We start from the raw sequence: 18767 nt of genomic DNA, 5'->3' as shown, positions 1-18767 counted from the left end.
TTTTGTTTTTCTTTTTTCAAACTGTAAGCCAACATCTTAAACTTGAGTGGTTTTTAGCACAATTCTAGATATCCAGCTTTTCTTGGAAAAATCAGAGTATCTGGCAGTATCTAGTCTACATTCCTGTGTGGCATCAGTGGGCTTGAGCTGAGTAAGAGCTGCCTCCTTAGAGGCCCTGCCGTAGATCACCAGCGTCTCTACCACTCCCCATTGTCTCTGACACCTTCCTCCCTTTGACCATTCACATCATTAGTTTGGGCCACATAATATTTATTTGTTGCCAGCAGTTTAGACGAGGCAGTGATAGGCACACTCACATTCCACGGACCCGTCACTGATAGGTTACCAAATTTTGATTGCTCTATAAAACATGAATCTGTTAAAATCAAGTATACATAATAGTTTGGTTTTGCCTGTCATTGTGCTGTGCTGGTGGGTCTATGCTATCAGAACAGGGTACGACTTTCTGAAAATGAGAGAGCAGAAATACAACCTGTGTTTAAGCTGAAGCCAAAGCACAAGTGATTGAAGCCCAAGCCACAGAAAGTTGGGATGTGAGAGTTTTGTCTTGAACATGCAGGGGAGCACAGTTGAGGTAAGTCACAGTGTGAAGGGATCAACAGGAGGAAGAGGGACAGCTGTGATGTCCAAAGGCAGGCCTTGTCAGCCTGTGCATGGGTGATATTCGGGGCCTGATAAAAATGGGCTGTGGGGGCTGTGCTGTGCAGTAGAGCTTCAGTGGCTTCCCTGCCCTCTGCCCCCTAGATGCCAGAAGCACGCAGCGAAGCACGCAGTTCATCCCCCAGTAGTGACAGCCAGATGTCCCCTGGTTGGGTTGGGGGGGGGGGATTGTTTCTGGCTGAGAACTGCTGCTTTAAAGATACAGAAGACATTATTATAATACAGTAGTTACTGTTTTCTAGTTACCATTGATATCTTTGGTGCTGCTTTTAGTCTTTGAATCTTCTAGCATCTGCTTTCAAATAGACTTTCCTAAAACGTGCAGTGTTTATTTTGCCGGCCTTTTAATGTAGTAGCAGAGAGAGGAGATTCTTTCTCTCTCCCCCTCTTACAGTCAAGCCCAACTACTAATGTCTTTAACAGCAGGCTGCCCGACAGACTTCTGAGGACTACCCCAGTGTGCTGAACGTATTCATACTGCTCGGGAGCTCGGGGAGCCCAGGCCACGCCAGGCCCTCTCTGTGCCAGGTCTGTAAATGAGGTAATTGTATCAGATAATGATCAAGATGCTTTCTAGATAAAATTTAGGCTGCAAGATGGAAAGTACTGTAAGATTTCTGACACCTTAACTGTATATGTGTGTGTGCATACAGGCACGCGCGCGTACACACACACGCACATATTTTGGCTATCCCCTTGTCTGAGGTCAAACGTTAATAGTCAAGATCTTTAAACCAGAATATCCCACAGTTTTCACCCTGTTAAAATGAAGGACTTCAATAAGGGGTCCATGAACATCAGAATTAATTTGGGGAACATTGGAGGTGCTTTAGATGACTGTGCTAGTTTTCTATAGCTATATCGTGAATTAGCACAAACTTATTGGCTTAAAACAACGCATATGTATTATCCCACAGTTCCTTAGACTAGCCTGGGCAGTGAGGCTGGATTCTCTGCTCAGTATCCCATGAGGTAGCAGTCAAGGGGTCAGCCAGGGCTGTAATCCCATCTGAAGCCTGGGGTGCTCTCCCAAGGTCATATGGCCATGGACAAGTTTCTTTCCTTGGGGCTGTATTGATATATTAGGATGAGGAAGATGATCATGATGCGGGTTATGATTGTTTAGAGCTAAAAAGACCTGATAGACTTATCTACATTTTATCCCATAATGTTAAGAAACTTGAGAGGTTTTGTTACTAAAAAGTACATCTTGGTTTTTATTTTTGTTTTTATTTTTATTTTTTTAAATTTGATTTTATTTTTTCAGTGTTCCGAGATTCATTGTTTATGCACCATACCCAGTTGTTTTTTGTAACAGCGGTATCAGTTGTTAGAGTCCTGGGATTTTTTATTAAGCAACTAACAATTTTTTAGGAGCTAAATTTTACACTTGCAGCTTTCAAAAGTCAAAGTTATTTCCAAATGATCTTCATCCCCATTCCCCAGAATAATAATTCATAAGCTATTTTAATTTCTTGGGTTCTCATGGACATGAGATGTTTAGAGAAGCAGTATCCAGATAAAGGGGATGGAATTCTTTTCCATTATTAAATGTATTACTATAATTTACAGACAGATGAGAACACATTTTTTTTTAACATTTATTTATTTTAGAGAGAGAGAGAGTGTGTGCACGAACCAGGGGAAGGGCAGAGGGAGAGCCAGCGGAAGGGCAAAGGGAGAGGGAGACAAGCGGACTCCCCACTGATCAGGAAGTCTGACAAGTGACCTGAGCCAAAATCAAGTTAGAGGGATGCTTTACCTCCTGAACCACCCAGACACTCAAGAACATGCCTTTTTTCTTAAGTGGATCGGGGTATTTTCCTTCTAAGATGGTTCTCTGAGAGTAATGTGATTGAATAATTTAGCCAGTGGTATAAAAACTTAAGACTCCTGGTTAGGATTCTTATTATAAAACTTTTATTTATTTATTTATTTACTGGTTAGGATTCTAAGATGTTGTTAACAGACACCAAGTTTATGTATTAAGCTTTGAAGGATTTTTAGACTCATAAATTTGAGTGATCCTTGCCCTCCCCCACCCATGGTGACTGCCACTATATTTCTAAACTTTCATAATACTGACACCTATATGCCAGTGTCTGTGAGTAGAAGAAGGCAGAGTCATAGCCACCCTCAAGGAGCTCACAGTTTTGAGGTAGGAAATCAAGAGCCAGGATCATTTAAAACAGGTAAGAAGTTGTAGAATCAAAGTTAGTGAGGTAGGAGCATGTATTAGGTTCACAGCTTATCACAGATTTCCTATATAGCAGAAACCACATTACATCATTTGCATCTAATGCAATTCTTTCTCTTCTTTTTTTTTTTTTTTTTAAGTACTGATAGTATTGAAAGCAAGTGAGAGGTGCCAGAAGCAAGTGAGACCATATGTAACTGGAAATTCATATTATGGCTAAACAAATAAAAATTAGGGTCAAAGATAGCATCCTGATACATGGTGCATCTAGCTGGTATGTTTATTACAATACTTTATATGCTTTCATTAGGCAGTTCATTTTTCATATGATTTTGGTACAATGAAATTAGATAATTTTTATGTGAAACAAGACTCCACCAGCATTCTTGTACCTTCCTGGCATCTGATTAGTGAGCTAGTTCTTATGAACTATTGCTGTCTTTCACAGCTTATCTGACATAAATTTTATTAAAACTGTGTGTTTTCCCATAAGCAGATTTTCTTAACATTTAAGTACTGTGAACAAAGTGGAACCACTGATGACATGTCTTTATAACTTAAGTGCTCAGCTAAACTAACATCAAAGTACTGGTATCAGCAATTTAATCTCCAGTGGGCTTTTAGGACAAATAGTTGAAATTATACTTTTTGAACTTTCATTTATTTATTTATTCATTTATTTAAAAAATTTATTTATTTATTTGGAAAAGAGAGCAAGAGAACACAAGCAGGGGGAGCAACAGAGGCAGAGGGAGAAGCCGGCTCCCCACTGAGCAGGGAGCCTGATGTGGGACTCAGTCCCAGGATCCTGGGGTCGTGACTTGAGCTGAAGGCACGTGCTCAACTGACTGAGCCAGCCAGGAGTCCCTGAACCTTTTTTGCTAATGGTGAGATATATCTAACAGACTTTACCATTGTAACCATTTTTAAGTGTACAAGTCAGTAGCATAAATGACTTTCATAGTATTGTGCAACCATTACCCCTATTTCCAAAACTTTGTCATCACCCCAAATATGAACTCTATAACTATTAAGCAATAACTCCTCATTCTCCCCTCCCCCAGTCCCTAGTAAGCTCTAGTCTACTCTCTGTGTCTAAGAATTTGCCTTTTCTAGATATTTCACATAAGTGCATGATAAAATATTTGTTATCTGTGTTTGGCTTATTTCACTTAACAGAGTGTTTTTGAGCTTTATCCATGATGTGGTTTATATATCAAAACTTCATTTCTTTTTGAGGCCGAATAATATTCCATTTTCTGTATGTAGCATATTTTGTGTATCCATTTCCCTGTTGCTTCCATCTTTTGGCTGTTATGAATCATACTGCAGTGTCTTTGTCTGTTAGCGCTGTCGTAACAAAATATCATAGACTGGGGGTCCATAAACAAGAGAAAGGTTTTGCTCATAGGCCTGGAGGCTGGAAATCCAGGATCAGGGTACCAGGCTGGGTGGGTGAGAGCTTTCTTCTGGGTAGCAAACGTCTTGCAGTCACCTCACCTGGAGGAAGGGGGAGGGAGTACTGTGGACTGACTCTCTTTTAAAAGAGCGCTCATCCCATTCATGAGGTCCAATTCTCATGACCTCATCGCCTCCCAAAGGCCCCACTGACACCATCATTAGGATTCCAGCCTATGAGTTTTGAGGGCACTGTAGCATGCAGTGAACGTTGGTATACAAGTTTCTGAGTCCCTGCTTCCCATTCTTTTGGGTATATACTGAGGAGTGGAATTCCTGGGTCTGTGTTCAGCTTTCTGAGCAGCTGCCTACGTTCCACAATGGCTGCACCAATATACATTCCTACCAGCAGTGCATGACAACTTTTGTTTCTCTCCAACACTTAAGTGTTTGTCATTTTTTATTATAGCCATCCTGGTAGGTATGAGGTGTTTTAAGCCACTTAGATGTTTAGAACTAAATCGAAGATAATTTGTTTATGAAAGCTTTAAGCTTTGTTTAAAAATACCCAGAATTCAACCATTTTTTAAAAATTATAATTTAAAATATTTTACTTAATAAAAAAATTTGTTAACATACCCTCTAGTTCTTTTATATATTAACATGGGTCATTTTTATCGCAGTTGTCATGATCTTTAAAGTGTTTATAGCCTCCCTAAAAAGGAAAAAAAAAAAAAAAGGAAACTAATGAAGTGGACACATTCTTTGTGGAGAAAAAGGAATTTATTACAAATTAATGCTAACTGTATTCCAACCACAGGAAACTAGCTGGGCATCTGTAAACAGGCCACACACATCTGCTTATACCAGTGGTTCTCAGAGTGTGGTCGATTGACCAACAGCATCAGCATCACTTGGGAACTGGGTATAAATGCAAATTCTGAGGCCCTGCCTAAATCACAAACCTGGGAATAGGGCTCAGAGTCTGTGTTTTAATCAGCCCTCCAGATGATTATGCTGCATGCTAGAGCGTAGACCATTCTGTCCATTTAGAGTACTTCCCTGGTCCTTGAGAGCCTAGGAAGAGTCTATGCATCTTCTAGGAAGGCTTTCCTTCTCCCCTCCACCCCCTCTGGCTCTGGGCTCCCAGAGTGCTCTGCTGGGGAGTGCTGAGAGTTTGTTCAGTGTCCCCTCCAGTGTGAGAAGTCCTTCACCCAGGGATTTGCATCTTTGAATTGTTTATCTGTCAGGATGCCTGGCAAGTTACAGAGCTGCTTTAAAGGTTCCATCATTTGACTAGTGTGTGCAGTGGGTTGGGGACAGGTGTATAGAGTAATTACAGGTAAAGAGAAGGGAAGCCTTTTGTTATTTGACTTAGGGGGTAGTGGAAATCATGCCAAAACATGGATTTAAGTTTTGAAAATTTTTTCCTTGTGGGATTTTATGACACTTTTCTTGTTACTTAGCTTCCTGTCTGCCGCATTGCATTTTGCCTTATTTTGACAATGGTAGGCTGTTTAGAATTCGGAATTAGCAGGAGGAACTTGCTTTAAACTACACATGGCTGTCTGAAATGAATTTTGAAAACAGAAGGCGGACCCTGAGATGATTCTGTTTTCATCTTTAGTGTACAGCCAAGTGTCTTTCAAGGAAGTTATTTGTATCAGTATTATTTTACTAGTTTGATAACATGCTTCAGATTTTTTTAAGGGACATTTTTACCCTGCAATGTTTAAATACATAACTAGTTGAAGATAATGGTAAAGTTTGGGCACACATTCTCTCATTAAATAATGGGATCGATGTTTTGCAATTTCTAGATTTAAAATGAAAATGTGGTCAGTGGTTGCACTTCACAGCTGCAGTAGATGCTTCTTGGTGAGACAAATCTCTCTTCACTCATGGATGGGCTTTTTAGCTTAGGCTTCATAAAGCCTCCAAACTGAAGTTGCATTGGAGTTGAGTGTCTAGTCATTGACAGACTCCTAGGGCTCTGTTTGTTTCCCACAATTTTCTGCATGTTTGTCTCAAATGAACCATAAAATGGTTCAGTGCCAACATGTGGTTTCAATAACAAATAAGCACAGGCAAATGAATGTTGTATTGGAATTAGAAGTTTAAACATATACCGTGACTTTGATTTCTAAGTCAGTTCGTAGCTTAGCATTTAGTGTGAAGTAATTTATCAGTTACTATTTGAAATTTTTCATTCCACACACCAATCATTTGGAGTGTCTGTTGGTGATTGAAAATTGCACATTTTTTGGCAAGCAATTTTCTGCAATTTTTTCATAATATATTTCTACTCAAGTTTTATGGTTAAGTGAGAAGGGAACAAATTTCCTCCTGAGCTCTTTCTTACCTTCTTGGTTTTTAATTATTGTGGTTTATACTGCATAAAAATGACCACTTCAGAAATAATTTAATATTATAAAACTCTCTTCTTTACAAAAGTTTCTACTGAAAATGAGGCTTTCCAAGTAGGCCTTTATTCTGGTAGCTGCTTTAAGCGTCAGGATTAGGCATAAGTGGACATTGCTGCTTTCTTCCCTCTCTGCGGTGGAATGACATGAGGTGGAGTGTGTGTGAATGTGTCTGTTCCCTCAAGTGGGCCATGACCTGGGGGGTGAGGGAGGACAGAAGGGATGATGAGACAAAGAGAATTAATTAAAGGCACGTGGAATTGTGTATCTTGCCTTTAACAGGTTTTGGCTAATCTACAACCCTGTTTTCCAGTCAGCTTTACTGTAATGAAAATGATATTCTGGTCTAAAAATAAAGTAATGCGTTATATTTAAAGTAATGCAGTATACTTAAAAACGTATTTTCAGTTGTTAAAGTTTGTTTATAGCTCAGTTTTGTTTCTTTTGCTTAAATTCCCCCCGCCTTTTTTTTGCTAAATTCTGGGACTAATATTTTGTTTTTACTTTATGATTTAGTCTCTTCAAAGTACTTTTCCTTTTAGGTCAGTTTCATAGAGCTGACATTTACCTACAATATGTCTGTTTTAAGCATGCCGTTCAATGTGTTTTGACATTTTCATACAACCTTGTAACCTATCATCCCAAGTAAGATAGAGATAACAGGTGTCAGCAAACTTTTTGTGTAAAGTGTCACGTAATAAATATTTTAGACTTTGTCAGCTATAAAATCTGTGTTGTAACTGCTCTACTCTGCCCTTATAGTGAAAAAGCAGTTATAGACAACACATGGTTAATAGGTATGGCTGTGATGTAGTCAAACTTGATTTACCAAAAACAGGCAGCCAGCCTACCTGCCATCATTAGCCAGTCCCTGATATAGAACATTTTCATCATCCCCAGAAAAGTTCCTTTGTGTCCTTTCAAGTCAGATCTCCATCCTCAGCCTCAGCCCTGTGTAACTGCTAATCAGCCACCTGGCACTTTAGAGCCTGTGTGTGTGTGTTTAAAAGATTTATTTATTTATTTATTAGATTGAGAGAGTGAGCATGAGTAGGAGGGCAGAGGGAAAGGGAGAGAATCTCAAGCAGATTCGACGCTGTGCATGGAGCTGGACACGGGGCTCCACGTCCTGACCCTGAGATCATGACCTGAGCCAAAACCGAGATTGGGTTGCTTAAGCAACTGCAACACCCAGACGCCCTGAGCCTGCATGTGTTTTAAAGAACTTAAATGAAATCGTGCAATATGTACTCTGTGGCATCTGGCTTCACTTGCTTAGCATGCTTCTTTTGAAGTTCATCCATGTTGCATGTTTCAGAATTCGTTCTTTTTTGTTGTTGAGGGGTATCCAGTTGTATAAATACATCACAGTTTGTTTATCCAGTCTCCTATAGCTAGACATGTGTTTTGTTAGTGTTTGGCTATTAAAAAATTAGCAACTATGAGCATTCTTAAGCATGTCTTTGTGTGGGTGTTTGTTTTAACTGTTTTGGGCATATACCTGGAAGTGAGGAAGAGGGGCCAAGTGTATAACTTTTTTTTTTTTTTAAGATTTTATTTATTTATTTGACAGACAGAGATCACAAGCAGGCAGAGAGGCAGGCAGAGAGAGAGAGAGAGAGGAGGAATCAGGCTTCCCACTGAGCAGAGAGCCCGATGTGGGGCTCAATCCCAGGACCCTGGGATCATGATCTGAGCTGAAGGCAGAGGCTTTAACCCACTGAGCCACCCAGGTGCGCCCCCTTTTTTTTAAATTTAATTTTATTTTTTCAGTGTTCCAATATTCATTGTTTATGCACCACACCCAGTGCTCCATGCAGTCCGTGCCCTCCTTAATACCCACCACCAGGCTCACCCAACCCCCCACTCCCCTCCCATCCAAAACCCTCAGTTTGTTTCTCAGAGTCCACAGTCTCTCATGGTTTGTCTCCCCCTCCAGTCTTCCCCAATTCACTTTTCCTTTCCTTCTCCTAATGTTCTCCATGTTATTCCTTATGCTCTACAAGTAAGTGAAACCATATGGGAATTGATTCTCTCTACTTGACTTATTTCACTCAGGATAATCTCCTCCAGTCCTGTCCATGTTGATAGAAAAGTTGGGTATTCATCCTTTCACCAAGAACCATAAGATACCTTGGAATAAACCTAACCAAAGAGGTAAAGGATCTGTACTCAAGGAACTACAGAACACTCATGAATGTCTCTTTTATTTTCTAAAAGAGTTGGTGTGAGATTGATATTGTTCCTTATTTGATAGAGTTGAACAGCAAAGTCATCTGGGCTAGGTTTTCTTTCTTTTAATAAACTTAATATGTTGGACAGATACAGGACTACTGAAGTATTCTGTTTTGTGTCAGGTTTTTTTAGAAATTTGTCCATTTCATCTAAGTTCTTTGTCGTACCATTTTGATGTGATGTCACTTCTTTCATTCCCAGTATTGGTAGTTTGTGTCTTGTCTTTTTTCTTCTTGGTCAGTATAGCTGGAGATTTGTGAATTTATTGATCTATTCAAAGAACCAGTTTTTAAAAATCGATTTTATCTAATTTTATTTTTTCTATTTTCCTGCTTTCTGCTTTTATCCTAGTTCCTAGTACTTTGGCTTATTTTGCTGTTCTCCTTTCAGCTTTATAAGTTGGAAGCTTAGGTCACTGATTTGTAAATCTAACTTTTTTTCCCCGTGAAGCATTTAAATTTATAAATTTTCCTCTAAGCACCAGATTAACTGTATCTCCCAAACTATGGAATGATGTGTTTTCATTTTCATTCATTACATGATAGTTTTTTTTTAAATTGAAGTATAGTTGATGACATTCAGTGTTATAATAATTTCAGGTGTACAACATAGTGATTCACCAATTCTGTGTTGTGCTGCATTCACTGTGATAAGTGTAGTTCCTGTCATCATACATAGTACAGTATTGTGTCAATATTATGGACTATATTCCCTGTGCTATATACTCTATCCCCATGACTTACTGGAAGTTTGTTCCTCTTAATCACTTTTACCTATTTCTGTACCCTCCTGCCCTCTGGCAGTTTGTTCTCCAGTTTGTTCTTTTTCTCTCTCTCTATTTTTTGTTGAGTCTCTTTTTACTTGTTTATTTCACAATATTTTCTGAATAGAAATGACAGTATTTTCCCTCAGGGTGTATAGTGCCACATGGAGAAGAGAGAGAGAGAACATATAAAATAACAGTACTTTTTCTTGAGTCTGTCGTAGAGCTGAGATTGCAAGGCAACCGAGGAAACTGTGCAAAGGATCACAAGTGCCTCCAGGAAGAGACAGGATGTGCGGACTGTTTGCGTCTTTGGTAGATGGGAAGGGGTGGCAGCCAAAAATGGATCACAGGGAAATACCTTAAATCCTAGCATATTTTGGAAGGCTCAGTGTAGTCTATTGTGAGAATTCCTTGAGGTCTCAAGTGCCAGGAGACTCTGTACCCATTCAGCTCATTTCTTATGTTACTTGCCCAGCCACTTAAAAGAAGGATTGGGGTGGGGCAGGGCAGAAGACCTGAGAGAGTCCCTTTGTGGCCCAGGATTTGAGAGTGGAGCAGGAGTGCCCAGAAAAGCCCATCTGTGCTCTGGAACTTCCGTGAGTGGATCAGAACAGGTGTTGATCAGAACAGGCACAAAACTCACCCATATCCCACGCCAAGGTTGGCTGCCGCTAATGGAGGAAGAAGTCCTTGCTCAATTTTGTAATTATACTAGGAAAATGCCATCTGCCACGAGGGGAGTTGCTGGAAAAGAAAGCTGGCGTGTTGGATTTCTGCAGCTCATTATTAGGAAATGACCGATTCTATGTGGCACAGCTGGCAGCTTCCTGGTGGGCTGCTTTGGGGCCTCATTGCAGGACGCACTTGCTGGGGCACTTGGTGAGCTTGAGGTAACTGCTCAGGATTCAGGTCGGAATGTTAGTGCTTCTTTGGAGAATTTCTGGTTGACATCCTTTGTTAATTTTATGTCTGAGACGTACTTACTCTTGTGTGAATGTGGATGTATGTTAGTGGTGAGGTGCACATTGGGGATATCAGTCTTTTGTCATGCTCATTGTGAATATATGCCCAGTTCTGTCAGTTGCCTTTTACTTTTCTCCAAGACCTTCATGTTCCATATGGAGGTTTTATATTTTTACGTAGATACGTATATCATTTCCCCCTCCATCATTATTTCTTCCTTTGCTTTTATGAAAAGGCCTGTATCGATTTATTTCTTGAGGGATAATTTATATATTCTCCAGCGCACAGGTGTTCAGTGTACAGCTCACCGTGTTGCACTTAACGTACATATCCCTGTGACCACTACCCAGTTCATGATAAAAAACGTTTTCATCACTCAGAAGCTCCTGGACCCATCCTATTTCATGTTTGAATCCTCTCTCCCCTAGAGTTAACTAACCACCGTTGTGACTTTCCTCGTCATAGATGTTTTATCTGTTCCTGGCCTTCATGTGAATGGAATCACACATCGTGTGGTTTTTTTTTTTTTTAAGGTTTTATTTATTTATTTGACAGAGAGAGAGTGAGCACAAGTAGGGGGAGCAGGAGGGAGAGGGAGAAACAGACTCCCCGTCGAGCCGGGAGCCTGATGCAGGCTTGATCCCAGGACCCTGAGATCATGACCTGAGCCGAAGGCAGACGCTTAACTGACTGAGCCACCCAGGTGCTGCACCATGTGTTCTTTTTATCACCCTTCTTTCTCTGAGATTCAGCCCCATTTTATGTGTAATTCTTTTTCAATTTGTTTTATATTATCCCTTTATATCAATATTCTACAGTTTATATATCACTTCTGTTGGTAGGTATTTGAGTTGTTGGCAGTTTTTGGTATTATGAATAAAGCTAATACGAACATTCTAGAATGTGATTTTTTATGAGTTTAAGTACTCGTTTCTCTTGTGTATATACGTAGGGGTAGAATTGCTGTGTCACAGGGTAAGATGTGTATTTAACTTAATTGATATGTCGAACTCTTAGCCAATGGGTTCAACTAGTTTATGACTCCCAAAAAAGTCATTTACTCATTATTCTTCTCTTGTTGGAGAGATTGTTTTGTTTCACATATTTCTAGTGAAAATTCTATTTTAAGTTCATCTTCAAACTGTAGCATCCACTCTAAGAAATACTGTTTTGTATAATTGAGTGACAAAAACCAGCTCTGTGGAATGTAACAGTAGGTCAGGCCTAGTACCCTTAGCATATCTAAGTATTCTTAAAATACTGGTGTTTAGGAAAAGCCATTAATTCTGTTTTAAAGTCAATATATTCCTTTAACAACTTTATATTAGCTCATGTAAATTCTTTAGGGTGGGATAGAGAGGGTGTTGTCTGGCAAAATTTTGTTGTGATTTTATTTAAGTGTCCTGGTATAGAGGAGACTTTTTGTGTATGTTATTTAATTGATATTATGTTTTTATTTTATTTTATATTTAATTTTTATTTTATATTTAAATGAAACTCCCCCACTAAAATGGTTTATTCTTTAAGGATGTGGGAGAATAGTAGTCTGTTGTCTCTAAATTCCTCTCTTCTGTGGAAATTTCTGTGGAAATCTGGAAATCTGATTCTTAATGTATTTGGGACCTACAAGGCTGTTCGAGTCTTTTACTGACCTCCTGTAAGAAGAAAGCTATTCTTGGACACCTGGGTGGCTCAGTCAGTTAAGCATCTGCCTTTGGCTAGTGCTGCATTGGGCTCCCTGGTCAGTGGGGAGCCTGCTTCTCCCTCTCTCTCTGTCTGCTGCTCCCCCTGCTTGTACTCTCTTTCTCTGTCAAAAAAATATAATCTTAAAAAAAAAAAGCTATTTTTGTGTTCACATCATGTGTACTAAGCTTCAAGAGTGAAATGGTATGATTACAGAGGACTGTTGAGAAAATCTATACCACAGGGAAAGGATTGGCTGTTAATACTTACAGAATGGTTGAAGTGCTTAGAAAATCTCCAGATATCACAGGGAGGCTAGGGTTCTCCAAAGATGGGATCACCATCTCTAGTACTTACTAACATGGGACTGTTTCCACACTGGCTTAGACTCTGTAAATAGGTTAGCCTCACCCGGGGTCTCTATCCCCAACACCCCGTTTTATTCAGTGGTTTCTGTGCCTTTACCCCTAAACCCATAAAGACATTCTTTGTGGGAATGTCTTGTTCTCCCCTTTCTCGCTCTTGGACATGCTAGCACTGACTCTTTCTGTAGTGTCGTGGTAAGAACAATGGGAAGGAGCAAACTCTGTTGTTGCTTCACAGTGCCCACGCAGCCATTTGGCCCATAACACAGATGCTGTAGTTGCCCTTGGTTCCTAACCAAGAACCCAGACTTTGCTTGTTCTCTTCCGTTTTGAGTTGCCTTGGTTTCTGGTAAGAAGTCTGCCTAGACTAGACTGGAGTAGAGTCTAGAGTAAGATGATGTGGTCTTTTAACATACCCACAGACCCATAGAGCCTAACCCCACGTAAAATGGAACTTCACTGAGAAGGTTCCAAAGGCATGAGAGTCATGGCTCTTTAGGGGGTCTGCATCAAGAAATGCCAACCAGAAGAGAGGCAGCAGTTGATAGTGATGTTTTCTACAGCTTTCTGAAGAATGGCACGTATATGGTTTTGATGTAGCAAACCAAGGATTTAAATCCAGTACCTAGTGTTTGCTAGGCCGTATGTTAGCACATTCTACACTTAGAAACTTGTTGAATTAAAACCAGCATATATCTTTGAGTGTATAGTAAGGTTGAAGAGGCTTAATAATGCAATAAAATGAGACAACCCCCCCCCCAAGGCAAACAAGGCTGCTTTACAGTATTATTTGTATATCAAGAGTCAAATTCTTGGTTAGTTCTGCATATTCAGCTCAGCTTTATAGCTTATACAAGTAGAAAATGGATATTTCATCTGGTGTACATCACAGCAATATGTCTTAAAGGGTTTTGAATTTTTGGTATTTGACACTTATTCTCAAATAAATACTTACGCCTTTGGTCTGTACGCTTATACACCAACTAATACATGTATCTCCCATCCCCACCTGTCCCCTTTCCCTGAGTTTCTGTAAGGTTTTTTTGCAATGTTAGTTGTTTGAGAACTCTTTCTTATTTGGGGGGTCAGAGTTGAACTGGAGTTACTAGACAACCCCACAGTACCAGTGGCTCAGTTTCTTTTTTACCTAGCGCAGAGGTAAGAATTGCAAACACGTAGGCAAAACCAGTTCTTCTCTTTGTTATTAAACTAGTAGCTAAAATAGGCTGGTTATCCTCCTAGATCCGGAATCTGGCTCTTCTTATCAAGGGGCACCGCAGAACTGATACTCAGAGAGGAACCTTCTTGAAATAAGGAGCTGATTCTGTAGCTGTGTGTCCTGCAGGGAGGGGGCGGGGTCTCCACAGAACCAGTATCCACCTGTGTTCTCAGCCTTTTGAAGAAGAAAAGGCAGCCACCCCCACCTATACGCTCTTGTGCTTCAGGTGAGGTTCCGTTCAGCTGCTGTAGTGACTAGGCCCTGTGATCATCGTGGGATATGGAGCCGGTCACTTTTATTCAGTAGAGAAGCATTGGTTAGGGTTAGTTCTTGAAACACTTTTAAGAATGTTAGCGCTGTGTGTTGTGCAAGACTGGTGAATCACAGACCTGTACCCCTGAAACAGATAATACATTACATGTTAATAATAATACATACTAAATAAATAAATAAATAAAATTAAATAAGATGCGGGAGTGGGAAGAATGTTAGTTTGTAGGCTCCTTGAAGCCAGAGACCTTTTATTAGTCATCCTTGTATTCCCAGGGTCTGTCTTCCCTCTGGACACATTTTAATGGGCCTTCAGTAAGTGTTATTGATGTTAAAGGAGACTGGATTAGACTAAGACATCTAATTTCACAGATTCTTTTAATTATGCTGATCTCTCTTAGTATTGTGATGCTTTTGCATTCTTTCCACACCGATATTAATAGAATAGAATGAGAAGCCCTATTAAGATGCAAATTCAAAGACTGGCTTACTTCATAAAAAAAAAAGTACTTCTTTTTGGTTGGAGTTCTGCCCTTTTTCCTCTGAAATTTTATTTGGTATGAAACACCACTCTGTGAGGCACTGGTGGTGTGAATCAGTGTTAGGCCCTCAGTGATCTTAAACTCTGCGCCTATTGTCTAAGGCCTTACCTACCAGGAAGTAGATCAGCGGTGGCTTATGTATATTTCTGAACAGCTCAAATATTTTCAGATGGTTTGTTGTTATCCTGTGTTCTATAACAAATGAATTCTCAAAAATAGACCACTTGTGTTTCCTGTTCAACAATCCCTCCGTTCATGTAGAGTTCTGAAAGTCATCTACTGTATTACAAAAGTTTTACCTTAAAGAAAGATCAGTGTTCAAGAAATAGCTTAGGTGTATTATATTGAGTATTATACATTAAAATAAAAAAATAAAAAAATAAAAAAACAAAATCACATTTTTGCACCCCCCCAAAAAAGAGTATTTTTATACATTATTTAACCAATAAAAATTGTGTGTCACTAGAACACACACAGTTGTGTTTTATGTTTCTCTTTCCAAGTTATTCTTTTATTCTGAAGTTCTCTATCAAAGATTGTCAATTTTTGTTATTTGCTTTGCATGTATATCATAATTTGTTTTTACACATTTCCTCCTTTTGGGGTTTTTCTATAGTTTTTAAAAACTTCATTTTCTTAAAATTCTGCATACTTCTGTTAACCAAACAGTTTAGAAAGCATTCAAATTAAATTCATCTAAGTGGTACTGAATTTGAAAGCAAAGGATTGTTTCTCCTGGGAACAAGCCATGTCATATGCCATTCTAATAATGACAAACTTTTGCAATAAATTTGCTTAAAAAAGAAAAATCCCTCTCCCTTCTTCCCATTTCCCCCCCTCCCAAGAGTGAATGTTAGAATGTTAGTTAGACAAAATTAGGATGATTTTCCGTTAAGACTTTTGAATGAATTTTTTGTTACAGAGGAATTGAATATTTATTACATTTTGAAATTAAGTAAAATGAAAGAAGAAAACCACTAGAAGCCAATCTATTTTAATATTTTGTGGCAGATTGCTCATCTTTATTTTTCTCTACTTTATTTTAATATTGACTGAGATAGAGATGAGTCAGCTTCTAGAGTTGGTAGCTTCCAGAGTAAAGCATTTTATCCTTCTGTTTTCCTATGCCTTTTCTGAGATCTATTCATTTGCTTAAACATTTATTGAGAACCTCTTATATGCCAAATGTTGTTCTAGGAGCTTTGATTCATTAAGACACTCTACCCCACCCCAGCCCACTCAGCTCCCAGTCTTCCTTTGGACTCCCGACTTCAGGAGTTTTTGGTGAGTTGGTTTGAAAGACAGGGTGTGGTTTGTGAAGAAAGAAGAGAGGTCAAATTTTGTGCATTTTTATGAGAGTGTTTGTATCTCAGTTAATTCTTTTTCTTTTTAAAGAGTGAGCACAAGAAGGGAGAGGGGCTGAGGGAGAGGAGACGGGAAAACAGACTCCTGGATGAGCAGAGCCCAACTTGGGGCTTGATTCCAGGACCCCAAAATCAAGACCTGAGCCGAAGGCAGATGCTCAACTGACTGAGCCACCCAGGTGCCCCTCTTGGTTAATTTTTTAGTTAGTTTAGGTTTTTTTTAGTTGATTTTAAGTTTATTATAATTTGTAGTTTCAGTATATGGAACATTTTAAGGGAAAAGTCTCTTGTTAAAATGCTCATTACTGGGGTGTCTGGGTGACTCTGTCATTTGAGTGGCCAACTCGATTTCAGCTCAGGTCATGATTTCAGAGTCATGAAATTGAGCCCCACATCAGGCTCTGTGCTCAGTGTGGGGTCTGCTTGAGAGTCCATCCCACCCTCTCCCTCTGCCCCTTCCCCTCTTCTCTCTAAAATACATAAATCTTAAAAAAAAAAAATAAAATGCTTATTATTGAGTTTTTATATTTATAGATAATTCAGTGGTATTTTATTATTCTGTAACTTCAGTCTCATAAGGGTTTTCATTTTGAGCACTATTAAAAATAGCTTTATTTAACTAAATGTTTAACTGTTAGTCACTTTATTGATTCCTATTGTAGCTGTGTAGGTTTTTTAAAATAATTTTTTATTTTTTATTAACATATAATGTGTTATTAGCCCCAGGGGTACTTGTCTGTGAATCGCCATGTTTATACACTTCACAGCACTCACCATAGCACATACCTTCCCCAGTGTCCATAACCCAACCACCCTCTCCCTACCCGCCTCCCCCTCGGCAACCCTCAGTTTCTTTTGTGAGATTAAGAGTCTCTTATGGTTTGTTTCCCTCCTGATCCCATCTGGTTTCATTTATTCCTTTCCTACCCCCCAGACCTCCCACATTGCTTCTCAACTTCCTCGTATCAGGGAGATCATATGATAATTGTCTTTCTCTGATTGACTTATTTCGCTCATAGCTGTGTAGGTTTAGCATATGTCCCAGATTTTATATTAGAAACCACTTAATTAAAATTTATCATGGGGGATTAAGAGTCTCTTATGGTTTGTCTCCCTCCCAATCCCATCTTGTTTCATTTTTTCCCTGCCTACACCCCACAGCCCTCCACCCTGCCTCTCAAATTCCTCATACCAGAGAGATCATATGATACTTATCTTTCTCTAATTGACTTATTTCTCTAAGCATAATACCCTCTAGTTCCATCCACGTCCTTGCAAATGGCAAGATTTCCCCCCTTTGATGGCTGCATAGTATTCCATTGTGTATATGTACCTCATCTTCTTTATCCATTCATCTATCAATGGACATCTAGGTTCTTTCCATAGTTTGGCTATTGTGGACATTGCTGCTATAAACATTCGGGTGCATATGCCCCTTTGGATCCAGTACTGTGATTGCTAGGTCATAGGGTAGCTCTATTTTCAACTTTTTGAGGAATCTCCATACTGTTTTCCAGAGTGACTGCACCAGCTTGCATTCCCACCAACAGTGTAGGAGGGTTCCCCTTTCTCTGCATCCTCGCCAACATCTGTCGTTTCCTAACTTGTTAATTTTAGCCATTCTGACTGGTTTGAGGTGGTATCTCACTGTGGTTTTGATTTGTATTTCCCTGATGCCAAGTGATGTGGAGCATTTTTTCATGTGTCTGTTGCCCATCTGGATGTCGTCTTTGCAGAAATGTCTGTTCATGTCCTCTGCCCATTTCTTGATTGGATTATTTGTTCTTTGGGTGTTGAGTTTGATAAGTTCTTTATAGATTCTGGATACTAGCCCTTTATCTGATATATCATTTGCTAATATCTTCTCCCATTCTGTCAGTTGTCTTTTGGTTTTGTTGACTCTTTCCTTTGCTGTGCAAAAGCTTGCTGGGGGGTGGAGGGGTTGGGATAGGGTGACTAGGTTATGGACATTGGGGAAGGTATGTGCTGTGGTGAGTGCTGTGAAATGTGTAAGCCTGATGATTCACAGACCTGTACCCCTGAAACAAATAATACATGATATATTAGTTTTAAAAAAAAGTTATCATGGGGACACCTGGGTGGCACATTTGGTAAGGATCTAACTCTTGATTTCAGCTCAGGTCATGATTTCAGAGTCATGAGATTGAGCCCCACATTGGGCTCTGCACTCAGTGGGGAGTCTGCCTGAGATTCTCTGTCTCCCTCTATCTCTGCCCCTCCCCCCACTTTTGTTCTCTCTCTCAAATAAATAAATCTTTTTAAAAATGTTATAATTACAATGTGAAATAGAATTATCAAATAATATACTTTCTCATTTAAGGGTGTTTTCCACAGGGGCAATAAAAGGCTGATTCTAGGCTTATGGGCTTTAACATGTGTTTGAGAGGGTTCATCTTTATTCTTTGAGAAGAAAAAAAAAAAACAGATTTTTTTTTTCTCTGTGGTTACTATTATGCTCCAAAATGCAAGTAAAATTTTAATAACCTTTATATCTTCATAATCTTTAACTTCTTTTATGCAAGGATTTTTTTATTAGCAGCTTTGTCAAGGTATAGCTCATATACCATTATAATTCCTCCTTTTAAGTGTACAAAGCAGTGATTTTTAGTGTAATTACGGAGTTGTAATTTACAACACAAT

At 39.3% G+C, this 18767-nt stretch overlaps 1 protein-coding gene across 6 annotated transcripts in view; it reads left to right on the top strand.

Moving 5' to 3' along the window:
- The window catches only part of SLC25A26 (solute carrier family 25 member 26), a 126371-nt gene that overhangs the window by 60834 nt on the left and 46770 nt on the right, over positions 1-18767 (top strand). For 2 of the 6 annotated variants that reach the window (XM_080801948.1, XM_080801946.1), the window contains exon 6: positions 1105-1209. The exons of the other annotated variants lie outside the window; for them this stretch is intronic. In XM_080801948.1, coding sequence (XP_080658074.1) covers positions 1105-1209 — 105 coding nt within the window. The remainder of the gene's footprint in view (positions 1-1104; positions 1210-18767) is intronic. 6 annotated transcript variants of the gene reach the window in all.

This window comes from Martes martes (genome assembly GCF_963455335.1).
Source record: "Martes martes genome assembly, chromosome: 1".
Classification (NCBI taxonomy): Eukaryota; Metazoa; Chordata; class Mammalia; order Carnivora; family Mustelidae; genus Martes; species Martes martes.
The sequence above is the reverse complement of the archived record's forward strand: the minus strand, read 5'-3'. Positions and strand labels throughout refer to the sequence as shown.